This window comes from Hoplias malabaricus, chromosome 3, assembly GCF_029633855.1.
Source record: "Hoplias malabaricus isolate fHopMal1 chromosome 3, fHopMal1.hap1, whole genome shotgun sequence".
Classification (NCBI taxonomy): domain Eukaryota; kingdom Metazoa; phylum Chordata; class Actinopteri; order Characiformes; family Erythrinidae; genus Hoplias; species Hoplias malabaricus.
The window spans coordinates 18,337,938-18,361,367 of NC_089802.1; the positions used below are offsets into that span (position 1 = coordinate 18,337,938).

Sequence of the window (23,430 nt, forward strand, 5' to 3'; positions counted from 1 at the left end):
TGTCAACTTCCACAGACAATAACCCATATACCCATAGCTTCCACCAATCTACATTCACTGTAAACACAGTAACCCATATATCCACAGACTCCACACTCTGTATTGACTGTATACAAAGTAACCTCTATTTCAGTGTCAGTCTTGGTCCGGGTGGGCTGCTGACCTGCATCTTGTAGTATCATCAGACCTTCGCACTCACTTCAACTTCAAAAGGGGTTTTTAATGAGCTGTTAACCTCTATATCCACAGCTTCAAAACTATGTACTCATTGTATACACAGTAACCCCAATTTCCCAATTTTCACACTTTTTACATTCATGTAGTAGTTGAGATAAACAGTTTCTCAGATGGAGCAAGTATTTTTATTGAAAAATATAGCTCAATATAAAGAAGAAGTGCTTAAGTGATGTATTATAAATAGGGGTACAACCAAGGTCAATCCAGGTTCAAGACGTTTTTACAAAACAAAATTGTTGATCTTCATTGTAAGGACTCAGAGGGCTTGTCTTTGATGGTTAATGTAGAACAATTACACTACATTTGGCTCTCTTTTCTATATCTAAGTTTTAACAGCATTATTTCTTCAGAACTGTGAGTTGACATCTATGTACTTAAATGGTAAGCCAGATTAACCTAGAGTAAATACTTTGGGGTATTTGCTGAGATTCAAAGGCAGATTACAAACTAATTCTTAAGTCCTTTCATGAATGGGCTTTAGGATAAAAGATAAGCATGCATATTTTGATAACTATTTGCTTCATTACAAAAATGATCAAAAAGCTGTAGCTTGTGATGCTGAAAATCCACTAACAATGAAAAACTGTAAAATGCTTTGTCATTTCTCTCAGGATATGTCAAATCAGCTTTTAAACAAGAAAAAAGGGAACTATGATTTGCTCAGCTTGCAGGTGTCTACATGGCTATTGGGACTGTCAAACTCATACAACAAATGCAAAAATAAAAACTTAAACAGGCACACCCAAGATAATTTGCAAGCTCTGTCATGCACAGATTGTTGTTACAGAGGCATTACAACTGAATGTGAAAATGATTTGCATTAAAAGGAGTACTGCCTTTGCATAACTTTAGACATGCACATGTTTATATCATTTGGCACAGACTTTTTTCGAGAGTCTGTTCTGCCATATAGGGTGCAGCAGTATCGCCCAGTACACTTCACAAACATTAATGGTTAAGGCTATTGTGAATTGATTATAGGTTTTTGAACACAGGGCACAAGAGACTTGCCTAAAGATTGCAAATAATTTTAGACCTTAATCAGTGTTTTTAAATATACATTTTGTAAAGATTAAAAAAGTGCATTACATATAAGGAACCTCACCTTTTTTCTGACCTTGTTTTGTCTTGATAGAAGTTGGCAGTTTGGTAAACATATTTCTGAATCATATTTTGCATAAAAACAGTACAGTTATTTTAACTGAATGTAAATCAGTGTGTCATTAGATAATTGAGGTTTAGTACATCCTGTTGCACTGTGGTCAAATGAATGAAGTGTAGCATAGTATCGTCCAGTTGATCGTACACTGATTCTGCATGTGCAGCAGTAATCCACACTCACTCACTCTTGTTGTATTATGAGCAGGATGTCCAAGCAGGTCGCTACAGACACAAGAGCTTTCAGCAGTGCAATTATCCACACACTGTCTGCAAGTGTGTGACTATTAGAGCGCAGTGTCGATATCTTCTCCACTTGTGCTCATGTTCGAGAGGATGCTGTTGGATTCCAGAGGTTTAATATACCTTATATGTAGTATTATGGGTTATATTTTTGTATGTACATTGACATGCCCTTGCCAACAGCTCGTGTGCAAAGTATATTTATTCATTTACATTTTTTTAAAAGCAAGTTTACTCTTAAAATTAAGTGAAATTGAGTGAAGCTACAGAAGAATCATTTTTGGTTCCATAAAGAACCATTTTGATATGTTATATTTGTACTTATAAGTGTATATTTTTGGGATATTTAGAAACTAAAAACTAAAATATATTAAGATACTTTTACCTGTTTGGCCCTTGGGCACTAGACATTGTGGGCATCCTTATTGGCAGAGGATCTCACATTTCAGAAAAGACCACTTTTTTTCAAAATAATCTGACATTCTTAGAACTAAAACACTAGACATTTTGGAGAGACTTTTAGAACTGCATTTAATCTGTGTCAAATATTTTGTCTATCGAGATTATTTTCTCTGGATTGTAAAATAAAAGATTGAGAATGACACAGTTATTCCTGTCAGTCTCCACTAAGCTCAGCCTCCACACTAAACTGACTGCCAGTTGCTCCTGCTCAACAGTCACCCGTTTGTTCCAAAATCCACAGAGACACCATGCTCCACAGAGGCACACCAGCGATACACATCCTTCCTTCTGTATCTCGTTCCCCACCCGGTCCTTCTTTATATGCCTGGCCCTCTGTGTGATGGCAACCGCCAAGTGAAAGTGCTCCCTTTCCCTCAGAAGCTGGGGTAACTTTCAGGTCACGTGATCCTTTGTTTGGATCAACTGAAGTGAAAAGACGCCATACGACCCAGTCTTTTGCTTTTCCCTCTAGGCTTTGTTTTGGTTGTCTTTGCTGGCTTGTACACGGGTTCTGCAAAAGTGTAGGCTGTTGCCGGAAGCAGTGCCATGTAGCATTGCTTGTCTGTTGTTTTGTTAATGACAGTGAAATGTCAAGTGCACACAAGCAAAAAAGCAGTGGAGGTGTTGTCCAATTACATGTAAAATAGTCTGCAGTACAGAACCATTTAATTAATTTATGAAATCGAGTTAATAATGGCCAAACAAATTTAGCATGGATTGTTTTTAAGCAGAAAGTAGCTATAATATCAAAATGTACTATCTGAAGTTCCGGTTAGGTGTTGGCGATATGGTCCTAAAATAATATCATGATATTTCAGGGTTTTTTGGCAATAATGATATTCTTGGCGATATGAGCAAAACACTGAAAAGTACTTTTATTAATTTCAAGAACACACTAATGCAACAAAATAAATGTTATATTAATATAAAACATATTAAATTAAACATATTTAATATATATTAGTAGCATTAAATAGTTTTATTTATTAAAAAGTTTTATTTTACTACAAATTTAACAGTTTAAAATATACAAATATAAAGAAGTGCCAAAAGAAATCAGTAAACATTTCCTTTTTTGTAAACAACAGTAATTTACTAAGATTCTGATTTTGTATATAATCACATAGCAGAAAAATCGACCACGCAACCCAAGTGCAGAAAATGTAGTGTGTGCATATAAACAGCAAAAGAATGGTTGCTGTGATGAGTCATTATGCAAAAAATAGGACAATATTATTGCAAACGGTAAGATATGGTACAGCCCTAGTGCGTTGATTACAGCTTCCATTCTTTTGAGATGCTTCAGGTTTTTAGGGAAATCTGCAAAGATCTTTTTCAAACCTCTGAACACATTCAGTAATATTGAGTTCGGATTCTAAAATGGCTATCCCATTGTTATGAAGACAAGCATTTCATTATCATAAAATCCTTTATTTGGTTTTCCAGGTTTTATTATTTTTTGGCAATTTCTGTTTTTTAGTAACAGCGTTTGGCAGGGGCACATCCTTTCAGACCCATTGTTGTGTTGTATTCTCACAGCGCAAAGATCACAGCGCAAAGAACACAAAATCTACTTTAGGAAATTCCTGTTTTCTCAGTTACTTCCTTATGTCAGTGGATTAGCTTATATCTATCTAACCCCCTGTTGATTAACTCCTGAAGAATATAGAGCGTTAATTGAAATTGAATTCATGAATTGTGGTCACTGACTTCTTCACTGTGCTAAGTGTTGGCTAAAATTTTACTTCATGTGTAGTTAAAGTGTTGACAACGTGATTACAACTGAATGAGTTAGCACTTAACTGTCAGACCTTTGTGTGAAATCCTAACGTGTGCCTTGTGACCCTGTGCTGTCATTATACATTAAAAACATTACTGTGTATATCCTTGAGTGCTAATTTATAATACCACACATATATGCCAACTGTTAACAGTCTACACATGACTCTCTAGACACTGAGAGGAAATGTCAGGGAAGGGCCTGGAATGTACCGGGAGAAGAACTTCCTGAGCCCCTTTTTTCACTCAGGACATTTCTTGGATTTACTTTTTTTTCCTTCTCTCTTCCTCAAGCTATATCACAAGGTCTCTGAGGTCATTTCTTGCAATAAAATTAGGAGATTGCTGAGTTCAAGAAACTAATGTTTTTCATTCCATTGTTGTGCTATCATGTAGAATTCTGTTAGTTCTACATTACAGCTGTTTCTGTGTGAGGAGTCTCTGTGATATATTTTGATGCTGATGCTAACAGGAAGGCTTTTTGCCACTGGTGTGATCTCTTAATCTATTGATCCTCTTTTTAAACATCTAGGCATAACTCCAACAGTTAAAATTGATTTGTAACCCTGCACTAGTCTTTTCTGTCTTAGCACACACCAACAACACATGGGCTGTGGCATTACTGAAATAAATGTATGTATGATCTGATTGAAATCTATAGTTGGTATATGCTGAAAATCCTGGCTGGGATAGGGAAGGGAAAGAAAGAAAGAATCTGATTCAGTTCTGTAACCAATCTATCTTGTTATAGCACACAGCTCCTAAACTACTGGTTATGCACATAATTGCTAATCTATAAATAACCAGACAAACTCTAGACACTGTGATTTGCTCTGTTTGGGCATGAGTGTGTGCATCAAGAATGGCCTCTCTTCCCTGTAAATGCAGTAGGAGAAGATATATTCTTTGCCAAACACCAATGTCACGCATAATGCATTGCTATAAAGAGTTAAGTTCATACCTTAAATTTTGTAGACTGCATTCAGAATAACTAAGCTAGCAACAGTCATTTTATTGCTGAAACAGAATTAAGTAGCTGAGTTTATTTCACATGGGAATATCAGATAATCTCAATGTAGCTGTTAGAATTTCTGAAGAACTAGATCTGAAGAATCTAAAACCACTTGTGTGCTACTGCTATGGTAAATATGAGCAATGGCTATGAGCCCCTACAGCAAGCCAAGTGGAGATGCAGTTCACTTGAAGTGAGCTCTATCAACAGAGTAGCGGTACAGTGCAGCCTCTGTATCTGTGGGTGCACAATGGGGGCATTATGTGTGAAAGGGAGCCGTAATCCAGGCACTCTTCCTCTGCAGTGCTGTCATATGAGCTCTGTCCTCCAGATCATATGATAAGCAACAGAGTATTGATAAAGGAGGAACACACACTTTCACAAGACACTGACAGATTTGAAAAATCCAGTGTGAGGCTTAGTCTTTACGGACGATTAATTTCCAGAGTTGCGCAATCATAGTTCAGGCTATTAATTATGTGATCTGTAAGGTGAAATATTAGTTTGTGGTTTAAGATGTCACCCTGTCTTTAAGACATGAATGAATATTGTCATGGTAAACAGCAAGTTTTAATTGAAATAAAGCAGTTAAATTAGTAAGCAGTATTTATGTTGTCCAATTTCTAAATTAGGAAAACTCACAGACCATTTAAAAACATAAAAAACACCATATAAAAACACAAGAGGCTTTTGATGAATACCAATTGAATTTGAAAGCCCAATTTAGTACTACAAGAACTGCAAAGCTTTTGATTAATGTTATCTATAACATTAAGGCATATTTTTAATACAGCTGTAAAGCTCTTGCTTTATTACTAGAAAAGCAGCAAAGCTTTGGAATAAATTCATCTGTAACTTCAAAACTATTTTAAAACTCAATTATATTAATAAATGCAAATGATGCTGCTTAATAGTACAATGTTTGCTATAAGTTCTGTTCATAAACTGTATTGTTCTCCTTTTTTGGACTTTTTTGAAATCTCTCCACATGTCTTTAAGTATAAGACCTCTCACTACATGGTTCCACACAGAGCTAATGCTCTTATTAGATTTTTGTGCAGTTAATTGCTAAAGTGGCTTTAATGTCCCGTCTTGTGCCTTTCACACTAACCCACACAAAATACCCACACATTTTTGGTGCTAAGGAAATGTACAAACATTGTGTGCTGCTACACCATGGCACTCGTGAAAATAAGCTGGACTAATTTTAGCATGAAATCTGGTTTAAAATTTATGCCCACTCGTTTATGAAATGGGGAGGTCTCAGGGAGTATTTTGCATTTTCCAAACATTAAAATGCTCAAACAGTAGTTCACAAGCTAATTCTTGAATTTAGAATTTTTTAATTCTTGATTTTGAATTTGTTCAATTACTGACGACTCTGCTTATTTGTTTGATTCCTTTTCCCCTGCTGTGAACTCCATATGGCACAGGATCAGCGCTGTGACCTTGTCACCAAAGGCATAAGGCCTACAGGGCCTGTGCATGTGGATATTGGTGACTGTGGGCTTGATGATCATAAGATGCCTCACACAGATGCTTAATGTGCGTCACACTGCTTTGAAGTCACATAGCCCAATGGCAAAAGCCTTCTGTTGTTAACTAACCTGAATAAACAGTAGAATGCACTTATATTTTTCTGCTGAGATTGTCCTGGCCCTGATGTTCAGGTGATATCACTGCCTGCATCAGCTGTCCTACTGCGATCGGTATCTGGATGTATCTTGTGGTGCAGATGGGTTATTCAGATATCAAACTGCTTCTGCTGTGCATTTGCTGGATATGACATGATATGTCTGGAGTAATGTAATTTAAAATAATGTAAACATGAATTAACGACTCACACAATCACTGACTCCTTGGTAGTAAGGTTAGGGTTAACTTTGAACACTGATGAACAGGGTGAAACAGGGCTCACACACTATGCCAAGCAAGTGTGACAGCGAGTACATATATATTATTCTTCAGTGAAATTTTGTTCATAGTAAAACAAAGTAACAAGAATAGAATTGTCTCATGGGCTAAGTGTATTTTTAAACCCCTAATAAATACTGAGACACGTGCAGGGTTTTGTATAGAATTGTTAGGTTGAGAAGGGAAGGTGAATGTTGTCAGGGCAAGGTGCAGAATGTGTATTTTTGTTCTATGTGGCTTTTTAATTTTAGTTTAGGTTTAGTTAGGCTGACATAAATATTCTGTTGTTTGAGGCAGCAGTTCCTTTAATGGTTATTTGATGATTCATGAATTCCACTTACTCAGATCAAGGCTTCTTTAAGTGTTCTATTTTTTTAAACAGAAAAACGTAAAGTTTTAGCTGGTTCTTTAATTTTTTGGGATATATCTTGAAACGCTGTGATTTAGTTTGATGAAATAAATAAGGCCATTGCATTCTCAGGGCAGTCTGTTAATTGCTATTATTATAATTGTTAATATTAGTATAATTGTTAAGTTGCTATTAAGTTATGGCTCTCAGTAGACACGTTCCTTCTGTGGCTCACTGAAGCGTTTATGTTCATTTTCTCACACACTCTATCAAGTATAAAATGGCTCCTGGTGTTGTCACACTGTACCTGTAAGGCAAGTGGATTTGGCTAATTGTTAACAGTAGAAGTGAGGACGTGTGTATGTACGCGTGTGAGTGTGTAATGTGCTGGGAAAAAACTGAATTTAGCTTTTCCCCCATATATTTCCTACCAGTCGTAGTGTTTCATTTGGTGAATAAAAAAAAAGTCATGAATATGAAAACTAACGCCTGCACTGACTCATTGAAACCAAACGCGGTCACAGTGAAATCCACAGGCAGCTGCTAAACCCACACCACCAAAGATGTCACTCCTCAAAGGGACTGTTACTTCATGATTAGTCATGTATAGTTTTCTTTTCTTCTCTCTCTCTCTTTCTGCCCGAACCAAACCGGATTATAGAAAAAACTTAAAATCTTTGATTGGTGGAGGATTCTAGTAGTTGGTGAGTCAAATACATAAAGCAAACTCCTGTTGTTTTCACTGCAAATTTTTACTACAGTCTGATTGACAGTACATAGCCTCAAGGCATTCACTAGCCGCAACTTCCTTTTATTGGAAAAAGTCCAGTTAAAAGCCATTGTCAATGATTTTGTTTCATTTTGGTCATGGAAACTGATATCAGCAGATGAATATAAATCAACACAGGTTGAAGGCATTTTTGGGTGAGACACATTATATTTATTTATTTATTTTTATTTGGATAATAGAAACAATGCATGACAACAAGAAAATGTCAGAAAAAAAATTTCAGTATTTCAGTTTTAAGTGATGATTTAAAAAGGCTCATGAATTTTCGTGAACAGTGAATAGTACTCCTAGACTGTATGGATTCTTCTCTCACATTGCTTTCTCTGATTTATTGAGCAGGCTGACAGTTGATCTAAATCAAGTGGCTTGCCTGTCCAAAAGGAGACATATTAGAAGGCATCTCTAATGTTTTATATACTTGCTGCATATTCAAAACTTAATGCTATATACTCTTCTAAAGGCCATGTCTTTTTTTTTTTTAAACTTATATAAGAAAAAAAAGCTTTGTTTGATGTCAATGTGTTATTACTATGATTTAAATCTCTAGTATGTGGGCTTGTACAGTGCAGCCTGTACAGTTGATTGGATTCAAATTTAGTTTTTTATTCACTTGCACATACAATCTTTATTGTCAGTAGTATATGCAATCTGTATTATAAAGACTACTGTACACTATTGCAAATTTTTTCATAAGAATTATTGCAATAAGAAAATATCTCTGGATTAAGAACACCTACTTTGTCTACACTCATTGACCATTTTATCAGCTCCACTGAACATAGAGTAACACTTTGTAGATCGACAACTGCAGACTATATCCACGAGTTTTTGCATACTTCATAATCCTTTATCATATTTCACCTTGCTCTTAAATGGTCAGGACACTCACAGAACCACCGAAGAGCAGGTATGATTTGGATGCTAGATCATTCTCAGTGCTGCAGTGACACTCATAGTTACTGCCCAGTTTGAGTTGGTCGTCTTCGAGTCCTTAATCAATGCTGTTATTGGAAGTTTGTGGTTGCTGGATTATTCTCAGCCCAGCAGTGACAGAGGGACACTTTGAAAACTCTAGCAGGCCTGCTGTTTCTGATCCACTCATATCAGCAGAACATACACTGTGTCACTTCAGCTGCAGTGATCCATTGGGGTCCTTATCATTGAAGAACAGGGTGAAATGAGGATAAGAAAGTATGCAGAGAAACAGGTGTAATTGTGGAACTACAAAGTTCTCCTCTAGGGTTGGACAATAATTCAATATCAATATATATATCGATATATAAAATATTTCAATAACAATGATATGATTTTTATACACATTTTCAATATTTCAATACATATTATTTACAGCATCTGTCACTGATTAACGGTCATTACAGGGCACAGCCATCAGTTCATTGCACTCAATTTTAAAGTTATTTTAAGAATATTAATATTAAGACCACATGGAACTGGTGGCACTGAACATGCTTTAACTGTGCCAGTGGGGCTAGGTACAGCTGTAGTCACCAAGGAGGCCAGTGTGGATTTACGGTTGTTGATACTGAGATAGGTAGCACTGTAAAGCTAGTTTGGAGGGGGGTGGGCCTGGGACGCCAGACTTCAGTGTTGAGACTTCTGGAGGCGTTGTGGGCTTAATTCAGTGAAACACTAATGAGGGGAGGTGCCTACCTGATGACCCCTGTGAAGAGCTAGTGATGCAGTGGGTGGTTTGGATACTCAGGTGATGGGCTCAATGAGTAACCGTAGATGTTAAGGGTAGCTGGTTGCTGATCGGATCATAAACAGCCACAGCAACCTTAGGGTGTAGCTGTAGGATTGGAACAAAAGAAATTGTGTCTGCCGGTAGGAAGAGAGTGGGGTGGGCCCTATGAGAAGCTCTAATTGATTGGCATAGGATATTATCACAATAAGGTAGGTGTTCGTAATCCAGTGTTTATTCAGTATATTGTATTATACTCTAACTACCACTTGGATAATATCATATATCACACAATATAGGACTGATGTAAGAACAAGGGGGTAGTTTCAATATCACACAGCTCCAGGGTCCAGGGGTTGTGTGTTCAATCCCCTCCTTGGATCACTGTGAGGCGTTTGGTGTGTGTTCTCCCTGTCTTTGCATGGGTCTCCCCTGAGTGTTTTGTTTCCTCCCACAATCCCAAAACACATATTGGTAGTTGGATTGGCAGTGTCCATGTGAGTGACTGTGTGAGTGTGTAATGCCACGTGATGGACTGGTGCTCCATCCGGGTGGGGGTTTCTTGCTTTTGCCCAATCATTCCAGGTATGCTTAGGCCCACTGTGACCCTGAACAGGATAAATGTTTTTCAGAAAATGGATTACTGAATAAATGAATGTAAGATTTGGTATTACTTCAAAAGAAAGGGACAGCGGTTGCTTTAAAGAAATCAGGGACATACAGCCTCAATCTGAAGAGAATTTCAGTCAATTTTGAAGCACTCACTTTGTTGAATTTTCTAACAATACAGGTATTGTGTGTATATTTTCTCTAGTGACTTCTGTATTCAATATTTAAAAAATCATGCGAATCATTTGTAATAGCCCTGAAATTTGTGTAATCAAATTGTCATAAACAAATTGAATCAAAGAGATTTATACTCCTAGTACAGATTGAATTCTACTGAAGGAATGCTTTGTGTGATTGTTTTTTTTCCCCTCTTAGAGGTATATAGAATATGAAGATTTGCAAGAGCAAGAGAGGAAAGAGCTGCAGAGCCGGGTGGTGTTGCTGGAGGCCACAACTAGACAGCTGGAGCTCAAAATCAAGAACTATGCAGACCAGGGTAAGTACTCCACTGCACAATCAAGTTAATATGCTACCTAATACACTGACTCTCATTCAGGCATTCATTTTAACTCATGACTAGTGTGTAAAATAATTCTTTCTACTTACACAATCCCATGGTTTGACACTTGAGTTGTCCATTCACATTGCTGAGTGATCCTTGTCCATATTGAATGTCAGCTGAGAATGGACTGAATTGGATAAGTACAATGTTTATAGGGATGCTGAACCCCCACATTATGGGAGAATGACCGTGTTTACTGCTAAGCTGTACTCCAGGTGGGCGGTATGTTACGTAACCGCTCAGCAGATGACACATCCATCCATTTTGTCAATTCTTTAAATGTTCTCTTTGGAGAGAACTATTCTTATGAAGTGAATACGCTTATTTTGTTACATTTGATTAGGAATATCTTGCTTGCCTAGTAACTGTACAGTCAAAAACTGTACAGTCAGCTGTCTGTCAAGCTTTGTGAAATGTCATGATAAAATAATTTTTTAAAAGCGCTCTAAAATTACTTGGACTTAATTATTTTTTCACACTGACTTGCATTGAAAATAAAAATAGTTTTCTTCTCCTATAAAGTTACTATTTTGAGGATAGACTTATTTCTTTACAGCGATGATATTTTATTGAAGCTGTTGGCTCAAATTTTAGTTTTTAATCTTTAAATCTCCCTTTGTCTCCTTCTTTATCATTGTTTTTTGTCATTGTAGCATAAGATGAGAAAGATGTGTGATCACTCAGCAACTGAAGATTAAGATTTTTTTCTCTTGTTTTGTACCTTGTTTTGCTCCTCCTGTCAGATGTAATTAAAGGCAGTTCAATGGATTCTTTTGGACTTGTTTGATTCCAAACAGTTTCACAGGGAGAAATGCTCCTAATTTGACCTCTGTGGGTTCATAATGAGAGAGCACAGTAGAGAAACGATCCCATATAAGCCAGGTCTTGTTTCTTTTTTTGAGGAGAAAGCATGAATAGACTGCAAACCAACTGATAATGAACTGCAAACTGAATTCTCATTCTCATTCTGAACTCTTTGTTCTTTCATTTAATAACATTCCCAAAATGCTTGGATTTCTGTATATGCAGACATAGTTAACTGGTGTAAGAAACAACAGTCTGTTGACATTCCAAGTCCTTGCTACAAGAGGGTAATTGCAAATGCGCTTTTATTAACTCCCTCAATATTGGCTTCTGTATACAATGTTGTACCTTGTATCTTATTTCAGTTTGAGTTCTAGTCTTGGTTTGTAGACAGTGAGGTGGTACCACTGACAGTAGCATGTATAGAACCTACCATTTCATGACTGGGTTTTGATTATTTCAGTTATTTCAATTTGGATTATTTCAGAGAGGTAATGGGACGTCAATAAATAAATGGTCTGTGATTTGTGTTGCAGTACGGACCCCTAGTGGCCGATTCACATTAGTACAATAGTGTGTTTTGATAATATGGATCAGCATTGGTAAATTCCTTTGAAAAGAGTCAAACCTAACAGATGATTAAAATTAAAAACACAAAACCTGTGTCCATCCACCCAGAAGCAGCATTTTAATTAACAATGTTTTGCTGCTGGAAATTAAACAATTATCCCTGCTTTTTATTCAGTTGGAAGATTGGAGGAGCGAGAAGCAGAACTGAAGAAAGAGTACAACACACTCCATCAAAGACACACTGAGGTGAGTAAGTGCATGTGTGCCCCATGTGCATGTGTATTTTGTCATATGCTTATTTATCTTTCAGGAATTTGAAAGAATTGAAACTTTTTTTTTTTTTTTTTTTTGAAAAATTGAAATTTTTTGATCTTTGTATACCACCTCTGTACTTCACAACAAGAGTAACGATTAAAGACAATGTGACCACATGAAAACATGAGCAGACTGATATTGTATTTTGCAACTCTGGACACTGGAACTCCTTGAACCTGCTCAGCACTGCCATAATTCGCATAAATGTTCATCACTTCCCCTTTTGCAACTCTGCAACCAAAAACAGAACATGTTAAAAATAGTGAAATCTAGCTTGGAAAATATAATGCGCAGCTTCACATGGCTTTCCTATGACTTATCTTCTGCCTTCTGCACTGTAGAGTAATGCTATGTGTCTGGAAATTGCCACAGCCCTGCAAGCCGATTGGAATTCTTCCTTGAGGACATATTATAACCCATATTATTGAAGGAAAAGTTTGGTTAATAAAAATAGGAGGAGCTTTTAATATTTCTACATATGTTTAGTGGTATACAATCATTTAGATTTAGATTAATTCATAGATTAGCATTTTTATTTTAGTTTCTAGTTCTTATTTCTATGGAATTATGAAAAGTATATTACTGTCCCTTACAGCACCCTGCATGCATATCTTCTATCTCAACTGATTTTAAAAATGTTTTGTAGAACAGAATTTTCTGTGAGGAATCTGTCAGAGACTTTAAACCCTTCATTTGTCAACTTCCAGTCATAAATACTGTGAAAAATTTGATGTTTCTATGAAATTAGGTGTTTCATGTTAAAGCAATTAGTTTACTTTCTTAATGATTTAATTATGCAGATATTTGAAAGAAAAAATTCCTCCCCGTTGAGTTAGTGTTTTGTCTTTGGAACCTGTACCTGTGTAAGGAAGGCTCAAGAGTAAAGCCCAGCTCATCTGACTGCATGCTCATAATCCTCATTTTGATTTTCACAGATGATTCACAATTACATGGAACACTTGGAGCGAGCCAAAACACAGCAGCTTGTAGGAGGGGAGCCCACAGAACCCAGCACTTTGAGCAAACATAGGTAAGTCTGACCTCAAACAGGATTATTCGCGACTTAATATATAGGACCGTATGATATTCAAATACGCACTTCATATTCAAAAATGCGCTTCATATACTTTTTGTGCAGTTGTATGATCACAAAAGCTTATAACTTTGGTGAGCTGGAGCAGTTGGATTGAGCTTGAGGCATTGTTAACCAGTGACTAAAACAGGACTCAACATTACATGCATAAGCACGGGAAGACATAAGGTTTCAACACATTGTCAAAATAGGAGAAAATATATATTGTAATCTTTCAGAATAGCTCATATAATTAGACATTTAACTACTTAGTTATTCCAAATTTTGTTTGCCCTACACTAACTGCACTTCATATATGGATATTGTTTTAAAATTTCCTATTAGTGCACCCCACTGAAATATTCACTCCCCTCTTTTGTCACATTTAAATAAGCCAGGCACCTCTTTATTTTAGGTTAGCTTCTTGTGTAGGGCAGACCATGTACTAAAATAGCCTCAGTAAAACCTAAATCAGACTGAAATGGACATGTTTTGACTGAATAAGACTGCTTTGCTTACCTAAAGTGTCAAGTCCTGTATAAAGCCTAACAGTTTCATTACAATTAATTGCACCAGTCAGCTGTGACTTCGTGTATTCCTGTGATGTGCACTTCAGGCTCAGTCTGAGCTGAAATGACTTGTACAGTACACACACAATAGGCCAAAGTCGCACACCAACACACACCCCACTACACACTGCTGCTGTGCACATCTCCAAATGTAGGTCAGTAGCAGGTCTCCATGCAGAGGCAGTGACAGATTGAGAAAATCCACTGGTTGATGATAATGAAGTGCAGGGCTGTGGAGCAACTCACACAGCAGCACTATCATAGTGTGACAGTGCTTAAACAAGAGGCGAGCACTGACACAGTGGTGAAAACATCACAGTGCCCAGCCATGGCAGTTTGTTTTTCATTCCTGTTTGATTTGTGTCTGCGGTTTATTCTGTTATTTGCTGGATACATGTTGTGTTTGTAGGTGTATGTTTCTGGGTGAAGTGTTGTGCATTGGAAAAAAAAAATAGGCTTTATTATTCTTCGTTTTTTGTTTTTTGAAATGATGTAACATCTGAATTATTTTTGCTTTAGTCTAATATGGAGCATGCCAAAAAGAATATAAATATGCCTCTGCCATTCTTCACCTCTTAATGATATTCACCATTTTGGACTGGTTCTATCAGTATAAAACCAATTAAGAATGTCCATGTTTGCAGTTTGACCTTCTCTTCTTTGTATTAATATAGCAATGCTGGAGATGCGTGCAATTTCATATGAGGGATATAACCTAATTTTTAGAAAACATTGTAAATTTTACTTAATCATGTCATCATGTATGCATTGCAAGTGTTCTATGGGCTGATGAATCAGCTAAAGAGGACAAAGGCTCTTGTTATACTGCCTAAGAGATTAGTTTTGATTAGTATCAGGATTTAAATTTAAATTTATATTCTTAAATTGAATTAAATTCTAGTCTTACATTTTTCATAATTTGTATTTTGTAAAACAAGTGACATTAGATCTGCACCATGAAAAAGTTATTTTCATGTGTTTTTTTTTTGCAGCCCAGCTGCTAGCAAAAGTTGAATGTCTTATTAACATAAACAGTAAGGAACCTGTCCACAGAGACTATGGATGTACATATCTTTTGGTATTTGGGAAGAGATGTGTATGTCAGAAAAGGACATGATCATTGGGGTTTTAAGTGAAGTGTTTGGGAGGACGCTGTTATACTATGTATGAGAGGATTAAAGGATTATGTTCAGAGGGCTCCAAATCACCATTTCATGTTTCATGAAAAGAGTTCATGGCCTTTCAGATGAAACTGGCAGTTGTTTTTTAGCTAAACAGGTGCTGGGTCACACTGTTCAGTGCTCAGTGTGAGACGTGATTATTGCCAAATACCATACTTCATTTTAAGACCTTATTCACTGTAGCTGTTGTGAGATTTATGCAAGCTCAAACTGAAATCAAACTGTATTTTTTTCTGGTTTGAACTGCTTGATTAGGGCTTGTCTGTGTGGTGAACCAATACGTTTTGAGGGAATTGTGTGGAGAGCAGAGAAGAAACATATGGAATGAGCTGAGAGAGAGAGAGAGAGAGAGAGAGAGAGAGAGAGAGAGAGAGAGAGAGAGAGAGAGAGAGAGAGAGAGAGAGAGAGAGAGAGAGAGAGAGAGAGAGAGAGAGAGAGAGAGAGAGAGAGAGAGAGAGAGAGAGAGAGAGAGAGAGAGAGAGAGAGAGTTAGAGTTAGAGTTTTTCAAATGTAGCTGAGCAGTGAAAGGCAGTGCCTGAAAGAAAGAGGCTGGGAGATAAAGGGAAAGTGAAAACATTGGGCTGTGGGAGACAGCTGCTGCAAAGCCGGTTTGCTGCATGTATGATTGTGTGTGTCAGAGCGGATGATGTCACGGCACTGAGAGGCTGCAGAGAGAGACACACACACACACAGCGGTGCTTGTGGATGAGTATTCTCAGGGCTGCCGATGCTGATGGGATTGTTTTTGTGCATCGGGGGGCGTTGGGCAGCCCGTAACCCGCGGTAACCACGACCATGAGTCCAGGCTGCATGTTACTGTTTGTGTTTGGCTTTGTTGGAGGAGCAGTGGTCATCAACTCTGCTGTGCTGGTCTCTCTGTCCGTTCTGCTTCTGGTGCATTACTCGGTCTCTAACGGCCTGCCCGCCATCACACACTCACTCCCTAGGATAAGCAGGTACGCAGATATAGGGGAGTCAGGGGAAAGTGTGTTTTTTGTCTAGGGATATTTTTTATGGTTTGTTTTATGATTGATTGATTTATTTATTTATATTTAAATTAGTTTTGATGTTTCTTTTTCTTTGAGTCTCATTTTAGTTATACTATCATTAGCCTGTCTGGCCTTTTCCATGCTTGAGTGATGCTCTTGTGTTGTTGTTTGTTTGTTTGTTTTGTGCTGTTAATTCTGTTTGTAAACCAGTTATAAGACAATTAATCTGGCTTTCCAACTGAACAATACCAAACCATATTTTGGTTTTGAAAAGTACTTTATGAAAGTAGAAGAAAAAATGAAAGCATGAAGTGAGCTAATAATGTATATACATTAATCTGTCTGTGTTTATTTCTTTAGAAGAGAACTTAAAATGCATTGTGATTAGGAGTGCATCCATCTTGTAATTTTCAGCTAATGCAGATATTTGTTTTTTATGTAGATCTATGTCAGTTCCTGGTGCATAAACACTAATAATATAGAAATTAGGACTTCTCTTTCCATTAACATATATAGAAATTTTATTCAATGAAGTTATTTAATCTCATGGTCATGGTTCAATTAAATGATATTAATTGAAACCGGGTTTTTTTTTTTTTAACTAATAGCAAAACCCTATTTCTGGAAGAATTGGGACATTGTGTAAAATGAACTGTGAAAGAAAAATACTAGGAATAATACTATTTTGAAAAAATACTACTTTTTTTCTCTGATCAACATCATTGTATTTTGTTAATACAAACTAATTTTGAATTTGATCTCTACAACACAGAAAAGTTGGTTCAAGCTGTTTATTACAGTGTTATATCACCATTCATTTTTAAAATGGCACTTTTAAATCTTTTGGGAAATGAGGATACTCATTATTACAGGTTTACAAGTGAAGTTTTTCCATTTTTACTTGATACATGACTTCAGAGGCTCAACCATTTGTATTATCTAATTCTCCTCTTCATGTTGCACCTTACATTTTCAGTAGGAGATAAAACTGTACTTAATCCAGGCCTATGCCCACTGAGCCTATGAAACCGCGCTGTTGTAGCCTGTGCAAAATGAGGCCTGCCATTGTTTTGCTGAAATAATCATGGACATCCTGGGAAGAGCATGTCTCTCCAAAATGTCTTTGTGTTAGTGGTACCTTCACATATGTGTACGTTAGCTTTTGCATCTTTTGCTGATCAGTCAGCAAAGGTTGGTCTTTGGCATGGATGTCATTTTTTTTTTTAACTTAAACATTTATTCATTCATTCATTATCTGTAACTGCTTATCCAGTTCAGGGTCGCGGTGGGTCCAGAGCCTACCTGGAATCATTGGGTGCAAGGTGGGAATGGAGGGGGCGCCAGTCCTTCACAGGGCAACACAGACACACACACGCATTCACTCACACACTCACACCTACGGACACTTTTGAGTCGCCAATCCACCTAACTTAAATATTTAAACTTTTCTAAAATACCCCATAGTCCATGTGGCTATATTCAGCTGAGGGCTCAAAGATCATGTACATTCAACAGTGGTTTCTGGGCTTGCCCTAGACTGACTCAGATATCTCTGTATTCCTGGAATCTTTTATAATATTACATATGTTAAATGGGGACAGACCTAAAGTTTTACATTGAAAAATATTTTTTGGAACTGTTTTCACTCATGAAGTTTGACACAAAGTGGTGAATCTTTGCAAAGACTGAGATTTGGTGAAAATTATAATATATATCATGATACCCACAACACTTACCAATTTACCTGCTTATGATGTTGTAGAATTGTGTAACATGAATATATTGTAAATTTTCAGTTTTAGAAGAGGCATTTTTCCTTACTGACTGACTTCTTAATATTAAAACGTGAATGTGTGAGTAAGAACTGTTAGTTCAGCCATGTTTCACAGAGAGAATTTAAGGTGGCACTAGTACTGTAGCTGCATTAAGGCGGGACTGTGTTTGGTGCGACGCTATGCGCGTTGGCCCTGGCTCGGTGTTGGTTAGTTAGGTTTTTCCACTGTTCAGAAGTTCAGCAGGAAGGCTCAGAATTCTGCAACATTGACTCTCCACTCCCTGTTTTTGTAGGGTTATTGTTTCCTGTCAGCAGCTTTTGAATATGTCTATACTATATTTTAAAACAGAGTGCTTTGTCACGCATATCTGCCCGTATCTCTTTGAAAGGCATACTGATGGGTCGTGTTGTATTTGCTGTTTATGATGGTGGTGGAATTGCAGCAGTGATGCTGAGGATCAGTCCAGTATATATATATATATATATATATATATATATATATATATATATATATATGTTTATTTGCTCCAAGCATCTGTAAAAAGAATTAAATGTTGAGATTTTATTTTGGCCTTTGATAGAATAAATAGTTGAGTTTTTTGGTGTTGATCACAGTTTTATTACTTTGGAAAAAGATACTAAGGAAGAAAGGTTTTATCAGTAGTAATACCTGAAAGTGCACTATTAGTGAGCAGCAGAATATCAAATGTGAATTTGCCTTCAGCAGTGTTACTGATGCAAACACTCAGCAATTAAAATTCATAGGTAACTTGCAAGTTTGATCAGGGTGTTTATATAAGCCACTCCATAGGTCATTATGAAGACATGCCAGATGCATCCGTTGAATTTTTTAACACTTGGTGGTTCATTAGTGCAATGTACTATTAGTACTGCTAATAGTAAGAGTTTTTAGTGTGTGTGAATAATGATGGACCTGTGTAGAAATCAGTATGTGGTACAAATATTTCTAAAATCTTTTTCTACCTTACATTTTCATGATTTTTTTTTTCTTATAAAGTTTGACTTTGAGGCTCATGTTGTTTGACCTGGCTGGGATGTATCCTGGTCTGCAGAATGTGCAGTCAGCATGTTGAGGTCTGGGCAACAATGAATAGATCTACCGTTTCACTACGGCAACCAGTATTGGACACAGAATAAATGCAGCAGTGGAAATACAGTTTGGAAGAGCCATGTTGATTACAAAGTCAGAGTTCGCCTCTGACGAAAACTTAAGCTCAAAGTGAAGAAACCTTCAAATTAAGCTTAATTCCCATTAATATAAAGCTGACTAGGATGGTTATAAATGATATCATACATCTTATATCTTATTTCCAAGTGTAAAAAACAAAAACAACAAAAAAAAAAATTCTTGACTTGACACTTTACACTTTAGCACTAATACCTTAACTTACCAGCTACAATGGAACATGACTTAAATCCTCAGTTGGCTACAGACTGATCAGAAATGTAATGTAATTTTGGTTCAAGCTTGTTTTTTGTGTCTTGTATGTTGATATTTTTATTCTCAGTGGTATTGAAGTATAAAAGTAGGTGCTGCAAATATTGTTAAGTTTTGAATCCCAGCCCTACATTTGACGCAGTAGCATTGCAACAGAATGTTAGATACTGCCATTTTGGTAAGTAACATTGAATAATAACTTCCCATGGCTGTTGCAGTTCTCAAAGCTTTAACTGGACGATGTATCTCCTAAAATAATATTAATATTAGAACAACAGGGCCTTTTTTTGTGTGTGTGTTGTTTTTTTTTGCACTTCTTTGGAAAATACAGTTCAAAAAAGAATATTTAGTATGTTTCCTGCTTCATGTTTACTGTAAACTGTATTTTTTTTTAAATTAAATTTTATGAGCTGTAGAACACAAGTCATTTCAATAAAAAAATACCAGGTTTATTATGTTTATTTTTATTGAGGTCCAATTCTCAAGAAGCTTTGGTTTATAAATGTCACAATATACCATAGTATGTTTGTAAAGTGTTGTGATATTAATATTTAACAGAAAGGCTAGCACTAAATCTATTACTTTCCTTCTTTCATGCCAGGAAAGAGCGGCCTGTGTCTCTAGGGATCTTCCAGTTGCCAGGCGGTGATGTGATGACCCCTGACCTGCAAAGGGAGCATGTGGAGACTCCAGGAGCAGGCACATGGCAATACAATGATCTGAGTCACACTCGTTCCAACACCAGCCTCAAGGTTGGTAAAATGTACTCTATCTCATGTATTCTGTGTTTTAACTTATCTTATTTGTCAGCACTTGTCAGCTGCACAATGAGCCATGTTCCGCAGATGAGCCATGATTACAGCCTGTCTGACAAGTATTCGCTTTAAAACTTCATAATTTCTTAGGTGGCATTCCCCCCCACCTAATGTAGCCTAATTAGTGAGGTTCTGTCAGTGATGGAACATAGTGAATTTGCTGTCCTACAACTTTTGGGAAATCTTGTGGCCTCCCAAGAAAGGAAACAGTGACAACATGTTGGGATTGAGAGAGCTTCCTTTTCTGATAAGTGTCCTGGCAGGATGTTTGTTAAAAGACTGGGAAACAAGAGTGTGCCAGCCTGGGGGAAACTACTTCTGGGGCCGAGGTTATGCCTGCTATGTCCTGCATGCTTAAACAGAGAGCAAATGAGGCAGAGAGTGACAGGAAGGTTACAGAGTGGTGCTTTTTCACTCCTCCCTCTCTGGAATTTTCTGCCTCTCACAAAGACTGCTGCAAGCCCCTCATGAATATTCACTCCAATTAAGTATTTATTTATTGTCATCATATGCCTGTTGGGGCACAAACAAGCTTTCTCCCTCAACAGATAGTACATAATGTACAGAAATAAGACTTTGCTTCCCACTGAACATTCAATTCTGGCTTGATTTTCTTTTCTGTAACAGCCAGATTTCTGTAGTATGATTATGAAGCAGTGGCAGGGAGTCCTCCTTCGAAAGGCAAATGTTTGCACAAGCTGTGAGACTGTGGTATCAGGCCCAGTTGCAGTACAGTATACTACTGATAGGCTCAAGAAATTACTGGAACTTATGTGGTTTCTGTGCTACATATATGCTTTATCCTCATGCTGTAGATAAGGGCTGCCTTAGATACATGAATTAAACTACATTATTTATTTTATGAATCATAGATATCTGTTTAAATTCTCAATTATACTTATATACAATGACTGTACAGCCATTTGGTTATAACCTGCTACTGCTCAAAATGTTTTTTCCAGTATTAACTTTCAAGATGTCAACATTGGTTTATCTAGTAATAGAGGCATTATGAAAATCTTACGGCTTCGAATGATGTGACCTTGGGGAGTCTAGGGATTCACACATGTGAGAAGCTGATGTAGAGAAGAGATCATTTTTCAGTTCCTAGTAGCAAAACTATATCCCTTATGCTTACACTATCATACTGAGGTCTGCATGTTATGGATCGCTAAGCTGATAGAGAAAGAGGCTTTAATAGAATGATGCACATCTCTCTGAAACTTGATGCACATTTACTTCTTTATAGCCTAAACTAAAGGAGAGTTGTTCAAGGTGCACTTAGCTATTATTAGTTATAATTTGGTTTAAGCAGTGGGGATCTTAGTCTCATTTGAAATTAAATCCAGTAGTAAACTAATCCAGTTTGCTTACTTTTTTGTCTGTTAAGATATGTATGTCTCATCTTCAGAAGTGTAGGTGTAGTCTAAAGTTATAAGTTGTATCTTAAAAACACACACTGTTAATATGAGATATCTTGTTTTAATTAGACATGAGGGTTTATCTATAATTCATAGAATGATTGAATTATAAAGATGCATCCATAATTTATAATCCATTTAAATTAGTGTGGTTTTCGGTGGTCGTTTAAATTCAGTAGCTTTAATCTCCACGGTGAAGCATCCCATATTCACTAACACAAAGGAGTGTTCGTGTTGCTCAAGCCTCCAGCAGACTCCCACTGAGGAGACACAGACTGTGCTTTGTGCCCCCTATGACTCGACATTTCTCACGGATTTACAGTCTCCCATACCGTCTTTTTCTCTCTTCCTGTCACACTGGCTTTGAAATTGAGAAAGTAGGCCACATAATGTAATATTGTCAGGCTTTCCCCAGGTTGGTTGGCAAAAGAGCTGCCAGGCTGAGAGTGGTGGGCAGGCGCTGCCATGGCAACAGGAAAGGGTTTGATAGCATGTTACAAACAAGTGAATCCCATCAGGCATCGCTCTTTTGAAAACTGTGTGTGTGTGAGAGAGCGAGAGTTCTAGAAAGAGGAAAGGAAGGTGAGGGAAGACACAGTAAGCATATGGTTCATGCTAGAGCTGCACAGTACATTGAGTCGACCTGGAGTGTACAGAATTCTGAATTGAGATTTTTCCAGTGAATGAAAACCAGTCCAAGGCTACAGTCTGTACTCCTGTAGTCTGTATCTGGGAAAATTATTAATATATATTTTTAATTTGCCATCAGACTGTTGGTGTTTGTAATATTGACAATGCAGAAACATGCACATTATAAATGAGGTACTATGCTGAATTATTTCTCTGAGCCTCCTAAGCCCCAGAGCTTGATTTTAGGACTTAAACTGGGCTTAAGAAGCCGTGAATAAATTTTCTCTTGGAATTCCCAGGAATTGAATCAGAGACCCTCCAGCCTCAAGCTTGCTTCTCTAACCTTAAGGCCATAACTGCCCAATAGAAGAGTGCTGAGTGGTGGAGGACCATCCAATACTTTGGAATGGTTTGAAGTGGATTTTCTTTTTTCTTGAACTAAGAAGAAGGGCCTCAATTATGGTCTTGCGGATGAATGCTGTTTAATCTTTTCAGTGAAGCGTTTTTGCATTGGTGGGTTACAAACTATGAAATGACACCAATCATTTCAGAAAAGAATTTTGGATGAGTATATGTCAACAAATTTATGGCCAATTGGAGAATAATCTGATCTTTTATCTTTTTGTGTCGCAGTCCAATTAAAAACGTGTCTTCATTTTTAGTTTATTGCATCATTTCAACACAGCACCTGTCCTTCACATCACACTATGTGAAAATTTCATGATGAATGAACAAATATAAATGCTCCAAAATTACTAGGAATAAATAATTTTTACATTAACTTACATTAAGGTACATGTTTTTAATTTGACCATATATATAAAATCTAAAATATATAATCTCAACACAATTACATACAACTATACAAATACCATACAAGGACACATTTCTGAACAACATTTAATGACTGTACAAACATTAAGCACAAGACAGTAAAGGCTAGAAAATAGTCTTATAGAATTTGTGAAAGGCATTAACCAGCTGTCTGTCCACAGCTGCAGCAAATATTGGGAG

At 36.9% G+C, this 23,430-nt stretch overlaps 1 protein-coding gene across 2 annotated transcripts in view; it reads left to right on the plus strand.

Moving 5' to 3' along the window:
* spag9b (sperm associated antigen 9b) overlaps positions 1 to 23,430 on the plus strand; it is a 45,482-nt gene that overhangs the window by 811 nt on the left and 21,241 nt on the right. The window contains exons 2-5 of one of the 2 annotated variants that reach the window (XM_066663278.1): positions 10,631 to 10,751; positions 12,367 to 12,437; positions 13,442 to 13,536; positions 20,152 to 20,302. In XM_066663278.1, coding sequence (XP_066519375.1) covers positions 10,631 to 10,751; positions 12,367 to 12,437; positions 13,442 to 13,536; positions 20,152 to 20,302 — 438 coding nt within the window. Of the gene's footprint in view, positions 1 to 10,630; positions 10,752 to 12,366; positions 12,438 to 13,441; positions 13,537 to 15,899; positions 16,285 to 20,151; positions 20,303 to 23,430 lie in introns of those variants that run through there. The other variant, XM_066663279.1, reaches the window with a different exon arrangement.